At 32.5% G+C, this 17654-nt stretch overlaps 1 protein-coding gene across 1 annotated transcript in view; it reads left to right on the forward strand.

Annotated features, from left to right (window-relative positions):
* Positions 1 to 1534: 1534 nt before the first annotated feature.
* LOC134726073 (low-density lipoprotein receptor-related protein 2-like) overlaps positions 1535 to 17654 on the forward strand; it is a 106488-nt gene continuing 90368 nt past the window's right edge. Inside the window, exons 1-5 of the mRNA XM_063590470.1 lie at positions 1535 to 1568; positions 6122 to 6174; positions 8410 to 8547; positions 9236 to 9361; positions 15703 to 15828. Of these exons, the coding sequence (XP_063446540.1) occupies positions 1567 to 1568; positions 6122 to 6174; positions 8410 to 8547; positions 9236 to 9361; positions 15703 to 15828 (445 nt within the window). The 5' untranslated portion in view covers positions 1535 to 1566. The remainder of the gene's footprint in view (positions 1569 to 6121; positions 6175 to 8409; positions 8548 to 9235; positions 9362 to 15702; positions 15829 to 17654) is intronic.

Below are 17654 nucleotides of genomic sequence, written 5' to 3' on the forward strand. Positions count from 1 at the left end.
GTACCACAAACGAACCCATATCTATTTACTGCTAGGTGTGTTGCTCGTGCTGTGTAGATACAGTAGAATACTTGTATTGTATGCCCTTCATTTTTTTTTAATAATGAGTTGTTTTCTTGTGATTGAGTTTGCACATGTATATTTTATCTTTGTTCTTAATTGGTACTAGACTATCATTTTGTTTAGATGTATGCATACTCATCAACGCTGGCTTTTTGTATTATTGCCTCCTTCTATTGTCGTTTCTGGGCCCTTTGTAGCTTGCTGTTAAGGAGAGCCACGGCTTCTCGTCGATGACGGTACTGCGACCTTTAATGGTTTACTTTTTCGAATTTTGGAGAGTTGTCTATATGGCACTCAAACCACATCTTTGTATATCTATCTGATTTTTGTTACCTATAACTGAAAATATTTTACACAAAACCGAAGTATATGGTAATGTCATAAAGGAGATGTCAATCAATGAACATACGAAAACAAAAACTTCAGCAACCGAGTCATATTATCATGACTTTGTTATGTTGACCAAATTGCGGCAGTATCATTTATTGCATGAATATCAATAACGAAAGAAATTTCACAATCATCTTTTTGTAAATTAACTGATACTTTTTTTTGTAGACAAACGGCACATCGTGCTAAAATACAAAGTTTTATCCTGATTTCTGTGATGAGTTTATTTACAAATACATTTTGATTATCCACAGCTCATAAACCTGTATGTCAAGTTTACTCGACGGTTACTGTTAAAGAAAATTAAAATGGGACCGGTCATACTCGTATTGTATCTACAAGACGACCCATTAGGAGCGCACGATTAAAACAATTTGGAAAGCAAAATGTAAACAACAGTTTAAAGTCAAATGTTAAAGTCATATACTTCATCCTAATAGATTATTTGGTGTGAGTCAGTGCTCCTAGTTAAAGTCGGTAAATTGACCTTTTATGGTTTACTTTTATAAATTGTTACTTGGACGGAGTTTCATTGACACTCATACCTCATTTATATATGTATATATATATATTTAGTTCTAAAAAAAATACCATGTACACGATCATAATATTTTTACAGATTTTGTTATAGGATGAGTAGTGAAATTAATGGTTATCAATCATTTAACATCAATCCCAAGTTGACTATTTGTGATATCATTTATTGTATATTTTTTTTCAAATTAGTTATGGTCAATAAGTTTGATAAAGCTTTTTAAATGGTCATCATATGTGACATTTGAAAGTTTATTGTTAATATAAAATTGTTGACAGGCGGATAAGGAGTTAATGTATTTTTTTTCAAATTAGTTATGGTCAATTAGTTTGATAAAGCTTTTTAAAGGGTCATCATAGGTGACATTTGAAAGTTTATTGTTAATATAAAATTGTTGTTAAGGCGGATTAGGATTTAATGAAGGTAATTGGTTTATAATAAAGATAAGTGTTTCAAATCAAGATAATTGGCCGTTTTTGAAATGTCAGTAATTAATTGCTAACATTTATTAGGTCTCCTGCTAACTTTCTGATTTACTTGAATATTCACTTAGCGAATGTTAGCTTCTAATTTTAGATATGTAAGTATACATTTTATCTTGTTTAAGTTACATAGTACTATGATTGCTATCCACTAGGCTTACAGAAAAAATAATTTATTTAAGAGTGTCATCTGAGTAGAACATTGACGAAAAAAACAGATGAAATATTGTCATAAATTAAAAAAAAAAATGAAAACAACACGTTTAATAATTTCTTGCCTCTGAAGCGCTTTTCTGAATTTACCATCATTAGAAACTCTCAATGCCAAATATTTGAAATCCAAAGATATATAAGTACCGAAACCGAAGATCTAAATGTCAAAAATGCAAAAAAATGAATACTAGTAGCCAAATTCATATAAAGCCAACTTTGCCTGAGGGAGTAGAAACCTTAGTTTCTTAATAATTTAAAAATTTATAAACGGACAATTTTAGTAAAGATTGTTAAATCCTTCAGTACTGACTACTGAGCTGATGATACCCTCGGTGACTGATAGACCACAAGCAGAGGTATCGACCCAATGTTGTAAAAAAATTGAAAACAATACGTGTAATAATTTCACGCGTCCGAAGCGCTTTTTTTGATTTACCTTCATTAAGGAAGCTCAAAGCCAAACATTTGAAATCCAAAGATAGTTGAAATGATACTCTGGAGTCAATAACACATAATGATGTGTCGCAATGCTAAACAAAATACATCGCAGAACAGTTAAGTTGAATGCCAAAAGGAAAAATAAACTGGATACAAATTTACAAGTGTCATCTTCAAGCTTGAATCACATTTACGAGTGTCAAATACATTTACTAGTTTTTTGCCAACAAGCTACAGATAGAGTGTAAAAGCAAAACGGAATCAGCGGTCCAGTTTGAAAAAAAAATGAAATGACATAATTTGTGCTTTTTGATAAGATAAGATAGAAAAATACTTTAAACTAATGCATGGGGACTGTTTACTTACTAATTTATTCAAAATTTAATATGATTTCCCACCGCCATATTGGACATATCTGTCCCTTCGTAATTGAGATAAAGGATACAACATAAACAATATGTCTGTCTCATATATTCAATTATATCTACGACATTTACATTAAGGGTCGGTAAAAAAAAAAAACCCTTTACGATAAATAGAGATGATGTAGCAAAAATCCAGCAACGCATGGTACCGGTAATATACACCTTACTTCACCCGTATTTCAGAGCGAGCATTCCCTATCATACTTTCCTTGATAGTGGGTATTTGTTCCATTGAAGCTTCTAAACCAAGTGTCCCAAGTAGTAAAGATGAAATCATACTTTCGCAAGGTGTCCAGACGCTATAACGAGTTGATTGACCGTTGATAAAAATCGGTTTCACAGATAATAACGGATACATTCCTTATGTCGTAAATACAATGTACTGTCCTCTTCAGCAAGATGTTACCAATCGAATTAGATTTTTACCGGGTGTGTATCAACAATAGCAAAACGACGGTTGACATTTGTGAATCATGATGTGTACTCTTTCGGGAGCACCTGATATCTTTTATATCCGTCACACCTTTTTATGGAGTTCAGAACCTGCACCCCATTTTGGAGCACATGCACCTGAGATCAATCTTTGCTGGGGTTCGTGTTGCTTAGTCTTTGGTTTTCTGTGTTGAGTCATTTGTTCTATTTTTTCCGTCTTTTCTTTTTATTTCATTTTAGACAAGGCGTCTTCAGTTTATTTTTAGATCAATGAGTTTCAAAAAGAGGGACAAAAGATATATAAGAGGGACAGTCAAACCAATGAATCAAAAACTAGAGGCTCTAAAGAGCCTGTGTCGCTCACCGTGGTATATATGAATTAAACAAAGGAAGCAGACAGTTCATGAAAAATTGTGTTTAGGTGATTCTGATGTGTTTGTACTTTCTTGAACATTCATGCTGCTTACAATTATCTCTATCTATAATGAACTTTTCCGTGTAGTTTCAGTGGAAAATGTTAGTAAAAATTTACAAATTTATGAAAATTGTGAAAAATTGATTATAAAGGACAATAACTTCTTAGGGGGTAAATTGACCATTTTGGTCATTTTGACTTATTTTTTAGTCTTAAATTGCTGCACATTATTGCTGTTTACAGTTTATCTCTATCTATAATAATATTCAAGATAATAATCCAAAACAGCAAAATTTCATTAAAATTACCAATTCAGGGGCAGCACCCTAACAACGAGTTGTCCCATTCATCTTAAAGTTTCAGGGCAGATAGATCTTGACCAAATAAACAATTTTCCCTTGTCAGATTTGCTCTAAATGCTTTGGTTTTTCGTCCCCGAGTGTATCACCAGCCCAGTAGTCAGCACTTCGGTGTTGACATGAATATCAATTATATGGTCATTTTTATAAATTTTCTGTTTACAAAACTTTGAATTTTTCGAAAAAACTAAGGATTTTCTTATGCCCAGGAGTAGATTACCTTGGCTGTGTTTGGCACGACTTTTTGGAATTTTTCGGTCCTCAATGCTCTTCGGCTTTGTATTTGTTTGGCTTTTTAGCTGTTTTGATCTGAGCGTCACTGATGAGTCTTATGTAGACGAAACGCGCGTCTGACGTATTTAATTATAATCCTGGTACCTTTGATAACTATTTACACCACTGGGTCGATGCCACTGCTGGTGGACGTTTCGTCCCCGAGGGTATCACCAGCCCAGTAGTCAGCACTTCGGTGTTGACATGAATATCAATTATATTGTCATTTTTATAAATTTTCTGTTTACAAAACTTTGAATTTTTCGAAAAACTAAGGATTTTCTTACGCCCAGGAGTAGATTACCTTGGCTGTGTTTGGCACGACTTTTTGGAATTTTTGGGTCCTCAATGCTCTTCGGCTTTGTATTTGTTTGGCTTTTTAGCTGTTTTGATCTGAGCGTCACTGATGAGTCTTATGTCGACGAAACGCGCGTCTGGCGTATTAAATTATAATCCTGGTACCTTTGATAACTATTTTGAGTAATAATCAAAAATGCATTTAACCCCCATGTTCTATTTTTAGCCGTGGCGGGCATCTTGGTTGGTTGGCCGGGTAATAAAACACATTTTTAAAACTAGAGACATCAATGATGATTGTAGCCAGGCTTGGATTTATTTGGCCCGGTAGTTTCAGAAGAGAAGATTTTTGTAAAAGATCATGGATATTTACGAAAAATGGTTAAAAATTGACTATAAAGGGCAATAACTCCTAAAGGGGTCAACTGACCATTTTTGTCATGTTGACTTATTTGTAAAACTTACTTCGCTGAACATTATTGCTGTTTACAGTTTATCTCCATCTATAATAATATTCAAGATAATAACCAAAAACAGTAAAATTTCCTTAAAATTACCAATTTAGGGGCAGCAACCCAACAATGGGTTGTCTGATTCATCTGAAAATGTCAGGGCAGATAGATCTTGACCTGATAAACAATTTTACCTACATGTCAGATTTGCTCTAAATGCTTTGATTTTTGAGTTTATGAGCCAAAAACTGCATTTTACCCCTATGTTCTATTTTTAGCCATGGCGGCTATCTTGGATGGTTGGCCGGGTAATTAAACACAAACTTTAAACTAAATACATCAATGATGATTTTGGCCAAGTTTGGTTTAATTTGGCCCAGTAGTTTCAGAGAAGAAGATTTTTGTAAAAGTTAACGACGACGGACGCAGGACAACGACGACGACGACGACGGAAGACGGACACCGGACGCCAAGTGATGGGAAAAGCTCACTTGGCCTTTTTTACCAGGTGAGCTAATAAACTGAGAACGCCATGGATAAGAATAAAAAAGACAAACGCACAAACACACTATACAAGAAAACTAAAGAATAAACAACATGAACCCCATCAAAAAACAAGGGTTGATCCCAGGTGCTCCGGAGGGATAAGCAAATCCTTCTCCACATGTGGCAGCCGTCGTGTTTCTTATATGATGAGAAATCCGGTAAATAGTCTAATTGATAGGTCACATTCGTGAAAAGGAAGGGGATTGTAGTTATGACGTAAGGAACATATCTGATATCATCTTTGAAACAGTTATTCCATAACGGTCAATTAACTCGTAATGGCGTCCATAGCATTTTCGAAGGAAGGATTTCAACTTCATCATTTGGAACTCTTGGTTGAATAGCTTCAGTGTGAGCAGCAACCCTCTTTCATGAAAACCATGATAGGAAATGTCCCAATTGTATCTTTCTTTTCTTATTTATTTCATTTTATTTTGAAGATAGGTTAGCCATTGTCCATATATACAACTTTCGGTCGCCGTACAACCTTCCACAATGAACAAATCCCATAACGCATAGTCAGCTTTAAAAGGCCCAGAAATTACCATGTTTAACGGCAAAACCAACGATGTCATGCGCTCATGAGCACAAAATGTTATATTACAAAAGAAAATCATACAACCAAAAACAAAAGACTGATTTACATTACAAAATATGACTGTTTGAATTTTGAATGTTTCAAGATTTCATTTATTCGAATTGATTAAGATTTAGTTTTCATTTGTAATGTTTACAAAGCGTGTAATACACGTTGCTTTGGTTTATTTTATCATGTGACATTGATTAACTTTTTTTGCACAGGACAATGGAAAAGTATCCTTTCTTTGTTGCACTGTTTGTGACTGCAATAACAGGTATCTCACTTTAATGGCAGTTTTCATATTATAAATGTGTAATGTTTTAGTTCAATCGTATTTAGTCGGGATAAGCTGGCTGTTTGACAACACTACTGGAAAAAAGACCCATACATAACACGATCAATATGACTTGTTTGTGCAAATTATCATTTTAATGCAAGGATTGTCCCATGCAAATATGCGATTAACTATTCCGTTTTTCACCAATCTCCAATTGAAATGGCGTAGCTGACGTCGGTTAACACAACAAGGTAAGAAGTAGTCCGTGGGAAAGAGTGACAAAGAACCACATATTCAAATCCTCCTGTTGCCGAGCATGAGTGGCATAAATTGCGATATTGTTTCAGCAAAATCATGTATTGATTTCTGACACCATTCTCAAACTGAAATAATTCTTTACTAAGTCAATACAAATTCTATACAAACCAGCACTCTGTATAACGCCTGTAATTATGATAATTTCTGAGACTCACATTGAATCGCAGAGGCGGATGTGAGGTAGGGCCAGACACCCCCTCTTTTTTTTTAAGAATAGTTGCTATATAGAGAATCACTGTAGCGTGGATATATCGGGCACCTCTTAGGCAAGCACATGCACCCTACTTATCAAAAGTTATGTATGGCTGCATAATTAACTTATTTTACAATGTGATTATTTCAAGAATAGGGGTAAAATCTTAGTTCACAAGCATCACCAAACATATTTTTTAGTTGTTGTGTTAAATATACAGCTTATGTCTTTTGTGTCATTATTCATCTAATATCAAATTATCAATTCAGTTAAACAATTCGCTAGTTTGAACAAACACAAATATATAGAGTCTATACATCGATAAGATTAAGACATTTGATTTCAGGAAATTGCAATATATATATTTGTACAGATATGTATATTCGAATTACAAGAATCTATTCGTTAACGTTAGATGGATTGGTTTTCTCAAAAGGAAACTGTTTAGATATTTAAGGCACCTCAAAAGTAACACTCATAATTTGTTGCGAGTAACAAATCAGTAAAAAGCAGTGCAGTTATATTCCACAATCGAAGATGGACTAGATTTAAGTACATATTTAACAAATAGAACATATGATCATAAAATTAGGAATAGATTGGGGAATGTGACAAAGAGACAACTACCCGACCATAGAAAAAACAACAACAGAAGGTCATTAACTGGTCTTCAATATAGCGAGAAATTCCCGCACCCGAAGGCGTCCTTCAGCTGGCCCCTAAACAAATATATACTAGTTCAGTGATGATAAACGCCATACTAATTTCCAAATTGTACAAATTGAAGACCTGTTGATCACCTTGAGCTGTTGTTTTTTCTATGGTCGGGTTGTTGTCTCTTTAATACATTCCCCATTTCCATTTTCAATTTTATTGCAAAAAAGGACGTCCGACCGATTGTACTTTATCTCATTTGATGTACTAAAAGTATATACTTAATTAATCATAAATTACTTGTTTCGTTTACATGATTGTTGGTCTGTTTGCTGTCATGGCAACCCAATTATCAAATAGTTAAGGACTTTCTATTAACTTGTTGTCATCCGGATATTAGTAAAAGATGTTACGATATCTATTCTCAAATTTCTATTGGACGTCATATTATTGTTTACTTTCATTTCTATTAATATCATACGTATCATTTTGTCTTGATGTAAAGCTGTTCAGAGAAACTTATTGTCTGTATGCAATACCAATCGTAATGTCTTAGTAGACGTATTAGAAGGAAAACACAATACATAAAGCTACATCTCTCCCAAAAGGTTAAACTTAATCAGAATAAAGGAATAATATTGATAAATGACGCCAAGAAACCCACCGACATGTCAAACACATAATTATATTAATTTTAGTATTGATAGAAAATGTTTCAATTGTTTTGTCGTTATCGACTGTCATTGTGGAAAATCCAAAAAACGGAGTCGTGTAATATGTTAAAGTAGTTCAAAAAGTAAACAACGATGTGAAAAAAAATAATAGTAGGACATTTACTAAGCCGTCAATTTGGAATCTTAATTCATTGTGGCGTCTGATTCTGATGTCAATTTGAGCAACACACGTCGATAGGGGACCTGCAGTGGATCGGAGTTAATATATTTACTTTATAACCATTAGACACCTGAAGTTTGCAACATACAATATACTTTGATATTGGTTTTAGAAAGCGTGGTAATACATTATTTACGATACGTTGTCGTTTGATATTTGTGGCATCTTAACAGGTGGTTTGACGGACATTATTCCTCCAGGGGAATGTAGAGAATGTTCAGATGGTTCTGGCTGTGCTTATAGATGGCAATTCTGTAATGGTTATAATACTTGTGACAATGAAGAGGATGAAAACGAGGAAATATGTAGAGGTAACAAGATCATGGTGTTGTCAGTTTGTTTTAGATTTATGCGTTTGACTGTCCCTTTGGTATCTTTCGTCCCTCTTTTACTGTTTAACTGTTACAAGAATGTGTGATTTGTTTATACCATAATTGTTTCATTTTGTCTCCTCATTTTATGGGTGTTCGTGCTATTTAGAATTATATGTGACATCATCATTTTCATGGGAAACGAATGCACGTAAGAGTTCTTAACGTTACAGTGCAATATTATATAATTTTTATGTTGTATCAAAGCTCGGCTTTTAATCTATTTTCTTTAAACAATTTTACTGAATGGTTAAATCATATTAAAATATTGATCGAATCAGGGATTTCAACAAAATTATCCATAATTCTGAAGAAGAAGAAAACATACGACAGGCCTTTATTGTTCATTGAAATAACGTTACGTTTAAATATGGATATAAGAACATTTGGTATGAGTGTCAGTGAGAAAACTCTTCAACAAAGTCACAATATCTGATTGAAAAACCATTAGAGGTCATAGCACATTCTTTAGTTCCTACTCATATGATTAATGTCAAACTTTACTGGATTATATATGAATATCCCCGGTCAATCGGTTAAAAATCAATGTTCTTTACCTAACATTTCTGTTTTATAATATTCAAGACGTATTTATTTATTTATTTTGATACTTGTTGGTTTTATTTAGAATTGGAATGTAGAAAAGGTTTCATGAAATGCAAAGACGGGATACATTGTTTTCCTGAGTATACTTTATGTAACTACAGACCCTACTGTAATGATGGTTCAGATGATAATCAGGAAATGTGCAAAAGTAGGTACATTTGTGTGGTTAGTTATTGCTGGCTAGCATATTTAAAAACAATAACATAAATGAAGGGCAAAACATACCAGAGTAACAGTCAAACTCATAGATCGAGAACAATCTGACAACGCCATGGCAAAAAAAGAAACAAAACCAAACATTAGATCGTTGGTTTTCGCGTTTAAATGGTTTTACATTAGTAATTATGCGACCCTTTATAGCTTGTTGTTTAGTGTGAGCCAAAGCTCCGTGTTAAAAGGCGTACATTGTCTATAATGATTCTTTTTTTTTTAAATTGTTATTTGGATGAAGAGTTGTCTCACTGGCACTCTTACGTCTTCCTATATCTATAGACAGACAGATATACACTCTAAATTACACAAGACACAACACAAAAAAAATAAAGACCAAGCAAGACGAACCCGACTAAACACTCCGGGTGATCTTATGTGCTCTGGAATGGTCAGCAGTTTCTTCTTATTATGTGGTACTCGTCGAGTTACTCATATTATAACGAACTTGGTAAGTAATCTTATTCTGTAGGTAAAATTCATAGAGAGAGTAGAATATTCCCACTTATCAATTTCCCATTTCTCAGCAGTAACATACCCTCTGCCCCTTCGTATGGTGTTTACATATCACAATTAATCCGTTATTCACGTGCTTGTTCACACTATACGGACTTTATATACAGGAGTGTGCTCCTTACGCAGAAACTGCTCCAACAAAGTTATGAGGAGGACAGATTAAAATTGACACTCCGTAAATTTTATGGACTCCATCACGAATTGGTGGATCCATATGATGTCTCTTTAACCAAACTAGCTAAGGGCATTTTTACCACATGGTAGATTGTGGTTTGTCATTATGTCGTCTAATCTTTAATTACCAAACGTGACTTATTCCCGATTGTGACTGTTTTGCTGAATGTGAATTCGCATTACTATAAGACGTGTTTCTGTACTTGTTTATCCCAAATTCATGTATTTAGTTTACATGTTTAATGTTATATTTGTAATTCTCATCATATTTTGTCAAATGTGTTGACGTCTTCTTATTATATATTTAGGTGTGACGTATAGAAAAATTTATCACCTCCTCTTTATTTATTATATTAAATTTTGTACGTTTTTTTACGTTTGAAGTTGGATTCATAACAAACTGGACATATATATATATATATATATCACAGTTAATTGCTATTAATAAGTATTGCAATATGCATTTTGTTTAAATGAATTATCAGTATTTAGTTCTAAATCAATCCTAATTCTATCTCATTTTTGAATGATAGTTTTTTCTTATGTGACGTCATGCTGTTTCTAAATTTCATAAATTCAAATTTGGCATAACGTTTCTGCCTTTTCGCCATCGTATGTGACGTCACATTTTTTTAATTACGTTGACGCCTGAACTGATTCGGATGTGTGTCTATTTTGTGATAAACTTGGGTTTAGTTTTCTGTAATTAGTTAATATTTCAGTTTCATTATGTATATCGCTTTCATATTCATTTGTTAAAATTTACTGGTTGCAATAGCATTAAGTGTTCTATATTATAAGGATGTTCCTATCCCGTGCATAAAAACAATGCCGTGTTTGTCAAAACCTTTTCAACTTTTGATCTTCAGTGCTGTACAACTTTGTACCTTTTTCACGTTCGATCTTTTATATCTAGGCGTTATGTATTCAGGTTTTGTTTTCTGTAATTTTTAATACTTCAGTTTCTTTATGTATATCTCTTTCATATTCATTTGATAAAATTTACTGTTTGCAATAGCATGAATTGTTCTATATAATAAGAATGTTCTTATCCCGGGCATAAAAACAATGCCGTATTTGGCGAAACCTTTTCAACTTTTGATCTTCAGTGCTGTACAACTTTGTACTTTTTTCACTTTCGATCTTTTAAATCTGGGCGTCACTGGTGAGTCTTGTGTGGACAAGGCGCGTTTTTGGCGTATTGAATTTTGAACCTGATGCTTTTTGTTATTTATTAATCATGTTTTTCTTTGTCTAATATGTTCTCCTATTTATTTGTATTGTAGTCCTATAATATTATGTTGTCATTTCAATATTATATTTAACTTTGCCATTAAAGTGCGAGGTTTGGCATGCCATAAAACCAGGTTTAACCCACCACTTTTATTCCCCTTTAAAAGTGTCCTGTACATAGTCAGGAAGATGGTTATTGTTATATTATTGTTCGTTTCTCTGTGTGTTGCATTTTAACGTTGAGTCTTTTGTGTTTTCTCTTATTTTTGAGATATTGAGATAAGACGTGGCACGGTACTTGTCTTTCCCAAATTCATGTATTTGGTTTTCATGTTATATTTGTTATTCTCGTAGTGTTTTGTCTGATGATTAGTCAGTTTCTGTGTGTGTTGCGTTTCTGTGTCGTGTCGTTGTTCTCCTCTTATATTTAATGCGTTTCGCTCGGTTTTTGGTTTGTTACCCCGATTTTGTTTTTTGTCCATGGATTTATGAGTTTTGAACAGCGGTATACTACTGTTGCCTTTATAGGTACGACAAAATGAACATATCTGATATTATCTATGCAATGTTCTTTTTTCCATAACGGTCAACCATCTCGTGATTGCGTCCGTAAAATTAACGGAGGAATGATATCAACTTCACAATTTGTAACACTTGGTCTAATACTTTCCTCGGAACAGCTATTCTCTATGAAGGAAATCATGCTAGGAAATGCAGGCTCCGGGAATATAGTATCTATTGGGAGATATAATATTTTATCTGTAAGCAGTTACTGTTGGAATGTTGTTACATATAAATTGAAAGTTCACATCTCTTGTGTCGTTAAGTTATTTTTACAACCTATCCTCATTTTCATTTTCTAGATGTAAATCAAAATATGAATCTAAATTACCTGTACTTGTTGTATACTCTATCTTTGGTTCGATATAAATGTGGAAAACATAGTCATCAAATTGTATTGAGTGAGAGAACATCGTCTAAAAAGCGGAAAGTAAAGTTAATGGATATTGCTAACCTCTTATCTGCCTTTAATCTATGATGTCTCTTTCAATTCGTCTTATGGTTTTGAATGGAGATAACTTGTGTAAAGTCAAAGGTTTTAATGTTTTTAAAAGATGAATAAGTCTTAAATCGAATGTACATTTGATAATCTTTGGAATGTATAAGTATCCACATCTAATTCACGCCACATTTATACTAGTCAGTGTGTTAAGCACGGCTTTAATTGCTAAGAAAACAGATGTTAATAATTTTGAAAGAGGTTTTTTTATTTTTCTTACTTCTGGAATTTTTTTTTTGTAAAAAAAACGGTTTCTTAAATATTTTGTGAGCAGTATGTAATATCTTACCATAAATAACATACAATTTTTTTGGTAAATGAATGCATAGCTATCATGAAAGGTGTTATATTTATGACTGATAATTTCAAATTCTGACTATTTCAAGAGAAATTCCTTAAGGTAACACGTTTGTCAATTCATTAGACTACTAATACAGTATATGAAAAAAAAACAATTGAAGATATTTCCACATGAAAGAAATTGAAAAAAAAGCTGTTTAATTTATGTCTAAGCGATACATGAGCGATTTTATAATACTTTGAGTGAAATAAGGAAGATAATTAGCTACTTCTGGTGAAGTTAATGTCACTGCTGGTCTCAAATGAAAGCGTCATTCACGTCTTTTCAAAAAAAATATAGTTTCTATATTCATTTGCCTGTAAACCAAGAGATAATTGGTCACTTCTGGATAATCAAAAGTCACAACTAGTATTTATTGATAAGCGTATGTATCTTAATAACAAAAATAAATGAATTTCGGTTTTCTCAATGTCAATTTCGGGTGTCATTTTGTAAGGACTTATGTCACTAAACCTTGTGTTAGAGTCATTTGGCTTTTTAAAGAAGGAATTTGAAGTAATGATCAATTAACCTTATTATTATAGGAATCGCATGAGCATGATGAGCACTCACTCCAATAAGATGCCAGCGTATTGTATCAGACCAATGTAACATATATATTCATTATCGTAAAGCAATCAGTTTGCACTTGTTCTTTTATTCATATTTTTCAAAGTGTTCGAGAAAATGCAAAAACATAGAAGAGTCAAAACTTAGAAATTGACCTTGACCTTTGACTTTGACCTCATTTTCTTATTAAGGAATTATAGATCTCAAATACAAACATTCCAGGATTTACGGGTAATGGTTTATAAGTAAATACCACATACCGACAAATTTATTTCGTTAAGGTAGATTACTCCTAAAAGATTTCATCGAATCACTTCGATCCATTATAGCCAATCATTTCTGAGAATGTATTGATCAATTTGTCAAAAAAAAATTGTCGATATCTTTTTTTGGTTACGATGAAGATACACACAGATGATACACAGTGAATAGGGAGATAACTCTTACAAACAAAATGGTTCGGCTTAGCAGAGTGAAATTTAAAAGCGTATAAACAATACAATACAATTTGAGAATTATCTAGGCAACATATTGCAAAACAAACATAAATTTGACAGAAATTGTTATTTTCATTAAAAACCAATCAATTAGAGAACAGTTGAAGGTCTTTCGACCAACAACAATGTATTTAAATTTGAAATTGTCAAATTAAGTTTAAAGTGTCATTTCAATCGTCAAAAGAAAGTCTATTGTACACTGATTCCAAAAATATATGGTTTCTATACTATATTTTTTTAATAATGGATATTACTTCCGGTTTCAAAAATGTTACTTCCGATAATATTGAATATTTACTTGACACTGATTTCAAAAGAATCTGTTTCTATATACTGTTATATTAATAAAGTACACAAAATAGATACTACCGGTTTACACAAGTTCACTTCCGTAGTTTGTTCTAATGTTAGAAGGTTTGATACCTTTTGCCGAAAGTCTCGTGGTTTTATCATGTTTACATATGGGGTAAAAGCAAATGTCAAAATCTACAGCGTCATTTAAAGCTATGGCTTTGAGATATATTTTAGTGCCATAAACCAATAGCGTCAAATCAAAAGACCATTGGTCTTGATTATATTTGGTTAATGAGATATATCACCATACGCATATTTTTTTAATAAAACAGGGTAGAAATCTCACTTTTACGTTCAACATACCCTTGCAATCAAAATTCACGTATTACGGCATGTAGCAACTTACAATTTAGTAAACAATAATTAGTCGATATCTTATTCCGTTTCTTGAAATCAGTGTAAATAAGCCAAATTCAAAATCTAGAATATGACCTGGACCTTTGACCTTGACCCAATTTTCATTTGTTTGCCAAAAGACCAAAAATCAAAAGATCCTAGGTCCCTATTACTTATGGTTTACAACATATAAATGCATATCACTTATATTAAATGCATCAGGGGAAATAGCTCTCATATTGAGCGTTCATACATGTATTGCGTCGGTCAAAACAGGACAAATGATGCGAGGGATATAACGAGCAATTTATTAAGATAAATTTGTTGTATTCTTTTATATTTGCGACGGAGTAGGGGACACAAGGAAACAGTGTTTGGGGAGATACCTCATACAAAGAAAAGTATTCGGTTAACCAAGGTACATTTTAAAACCGCATAAAATGTTCGATATCATATAGAAAATATCTAAGCAACTTATTGCGAAACACATATTTATTGCAAGAACAAAACAAAAGAAAAAGAAAAACAATATGTCTTTCCACATAAAAGTAAAATACCTAATAATTAAAAACAATTGTTTAGAGAATAATTGAAGGTCTTTTAAAATCAAAGAAATTTTGAAAAGAAGCTACTTACTTTATCGGTGCTACATAATTTGTTTTGATATACTTTTGAATGAAACATGGGAGATAATTTGATACTTCCGGTGATATAAATGTCTCTTTCAGTGTTATCTGAAAGTTTTTTTTTACTCCGATTTAAAAAAAAATATAGTTTCTATATTCTATTGCCTTTAAACAAGGAGACAACTGGTCACTTCCGGCTGATCCAAAGTCATTTATAGTCATGAGTGATAAGTTTTGTATTCGAATAACAAAATATAAGAAATTAGATTACTTTTCAATGAAAAAGTACAAAAATAGCTACTTTTGGTTTTCACAAGGTCATTTCCGGTTGTCACTTTTTAAGGTCAAATGTCACCTAATCTTTTATAATCAAGAAAAGTGGAGGAACCTCAATTTTAAAACAAATACAATAGGTTTTTCCAAAGAAAAGCAGAAAGACCTAATAATTAGAAGAAACCCGATAGGTCTTTCCACAGAAAGGTAAACAAACCTTATTATATAAGTTTGAAAATTAGATTTGTAGACGCATTACTGTACTTATAAATCGCTTAATGCGTTTATCAATTCCGACAGATCGAACGTGTCCGATTGATACAACAAAGTGTAGTGATGGTATTGAATGTTTTTCACCAAAAGATCGCTGTAATGGTAACGCTTTGTGCAAAACTGGTGATGATGAAGATACATTAATGTGCAAAGGTTGGTTCTTAATTACAAAATATGCATATGAATTGTGCATGGTGTCTTGGAGATTCTGACAAGCACAGGTTTATTAAAAAATGTCGTTTACGTACCTTCATAATTATTATACACAAGTATAAATATAAATATGAATACAATTATTTACACGGTCCAACAGAAAATGCGTCTAATAACTTACTTACTTTGATTTTTTCGAAATACTAAGGATTCTCTTATCCCAGGCATAGATTATCTTAGCCGTATTTGGCACAACTTTTTGAAATTTTGGATCCTCAATGCTCTTCAACTTTGTATTTGTTTGGTTTATAACTATTTTGATATGAGCGTCACTGGTGAGTCTTATGTAGACCTGGTACCTTTGATAACTATTTACATTCTCTATTCTTCTCAAATGTCAGCATTCTCAAACTGTGACATTATTTCGACTATCCACTCTAAACATTTCATTCCAATCAAAGTTGTATTCTCATCATGGTCACACACACACACAAAGAAAGGCCACCAATAAACAAAATCATAAAATGTACGTGATTTGACTAGTTCGGAACGTACAAAATTGTATTGTAATTCAAAAATAAATGTCATTCAGACTCCTACAGTTCATGAAAGCATTTATTACCAAATACCCAACAAGTACAAACTGATCAATTTACTTCTGTTTGTTAAAACACTAATTTCTCTCTGGATACAATTTTTGAAAACTTTGGTTCTATGATTATTATCAAATAAGTCAAATATCTTTAATTACTTAAACATTATAGCAATCTGAAATTTATAATATCCAAATTTGTAACTGTCTTAATTGTTGAAAATTACAGTACAAAAATGTCGGTTCACAGAATAATTTACAGATGGACATTAATTACTAATTGCATTAACGAATGATACGGAGCAATACATTGGCGTTTACTTGATCGACAAAATTTGTTCAAATGAGTAGATGTGTTATGAGTATCATTTAAACTCTCCAGTAAATTCATAACTTGTATAACGCAAATCATTAAATGTCAACACAGCATTGTCCCATGTATAAACAAGTCAATGTCCTTATCAACAGTAAGTAAATGTGTAGAAATATTTCGATAAAATGATAAAGAACATCTTTCTTTTTACTGAACACACAAAATTAAGCGGCAGAGTAAGGAAGTGATATTTGTCTGCGAAAAAAAAAGATTTTTAAGCTTGCTATCCGTAAAATTGGAATACTATAAGATTAGTACTGATTTCCGATTTGATTTTTCTCGCTGTATGTTTTATGGTTATCTATTTTTGCTATTTTCTATATACATTGCTCCATATACACAAGTCAATGGTCATATCAACAGTAAATAAATGTGTAGAAATATTTTGATGAAATGTTAAATAAAACCTTTTTGGGGGTTCTGAAACAAAACATAAAGCGTTAGAGAAAGGAAATGATATGTTGTTTGCAGATAAAAGTGTTTTAAGCTTGCTTTCGTAAAATTGGAATACTATAACATGTATCAGATCAGTTCTGATTGCCGATTTTGTTGGAAAATGTATAAATCCGTCTTTTTTTTCTCGCTAGATGTTTTATTTTGTGTTTGTTTTTTGTTTTTGCTATCAATATATGCCTGTATATTATCGGTTGTCGAATGTATATCATTTGTTTTCGCATAATGTTTTGTACATACATTATTTCCTACGGTTTTTGGTTTGAGTTCATTCAAATGTGACATATCAAGGCCTTTAAAGCCGATAATACAGTATGAATTCCCCTGATGTATATCATACTGTAACATATTGTTGTTAATTGATATGCCATTTAGTCCTTGGTTGAGACTTTCAATCTTCTAAACTAC

This window comes from Mytilus trossulus, chromosome 7 (assembly GCF_036588685.1).
Source record: "Mytilus trossulus isolate FHL-02 chromosome 7, PNRI_Mtr1.1.1.hap1, whole genome shotgun sequence".
Lineage (NCBI taxonomy): Eukaryota > Metazoa > Mollusca > Bivalvia > Mytilida > Mytilidae > Mytilus > Mytilus trossulus.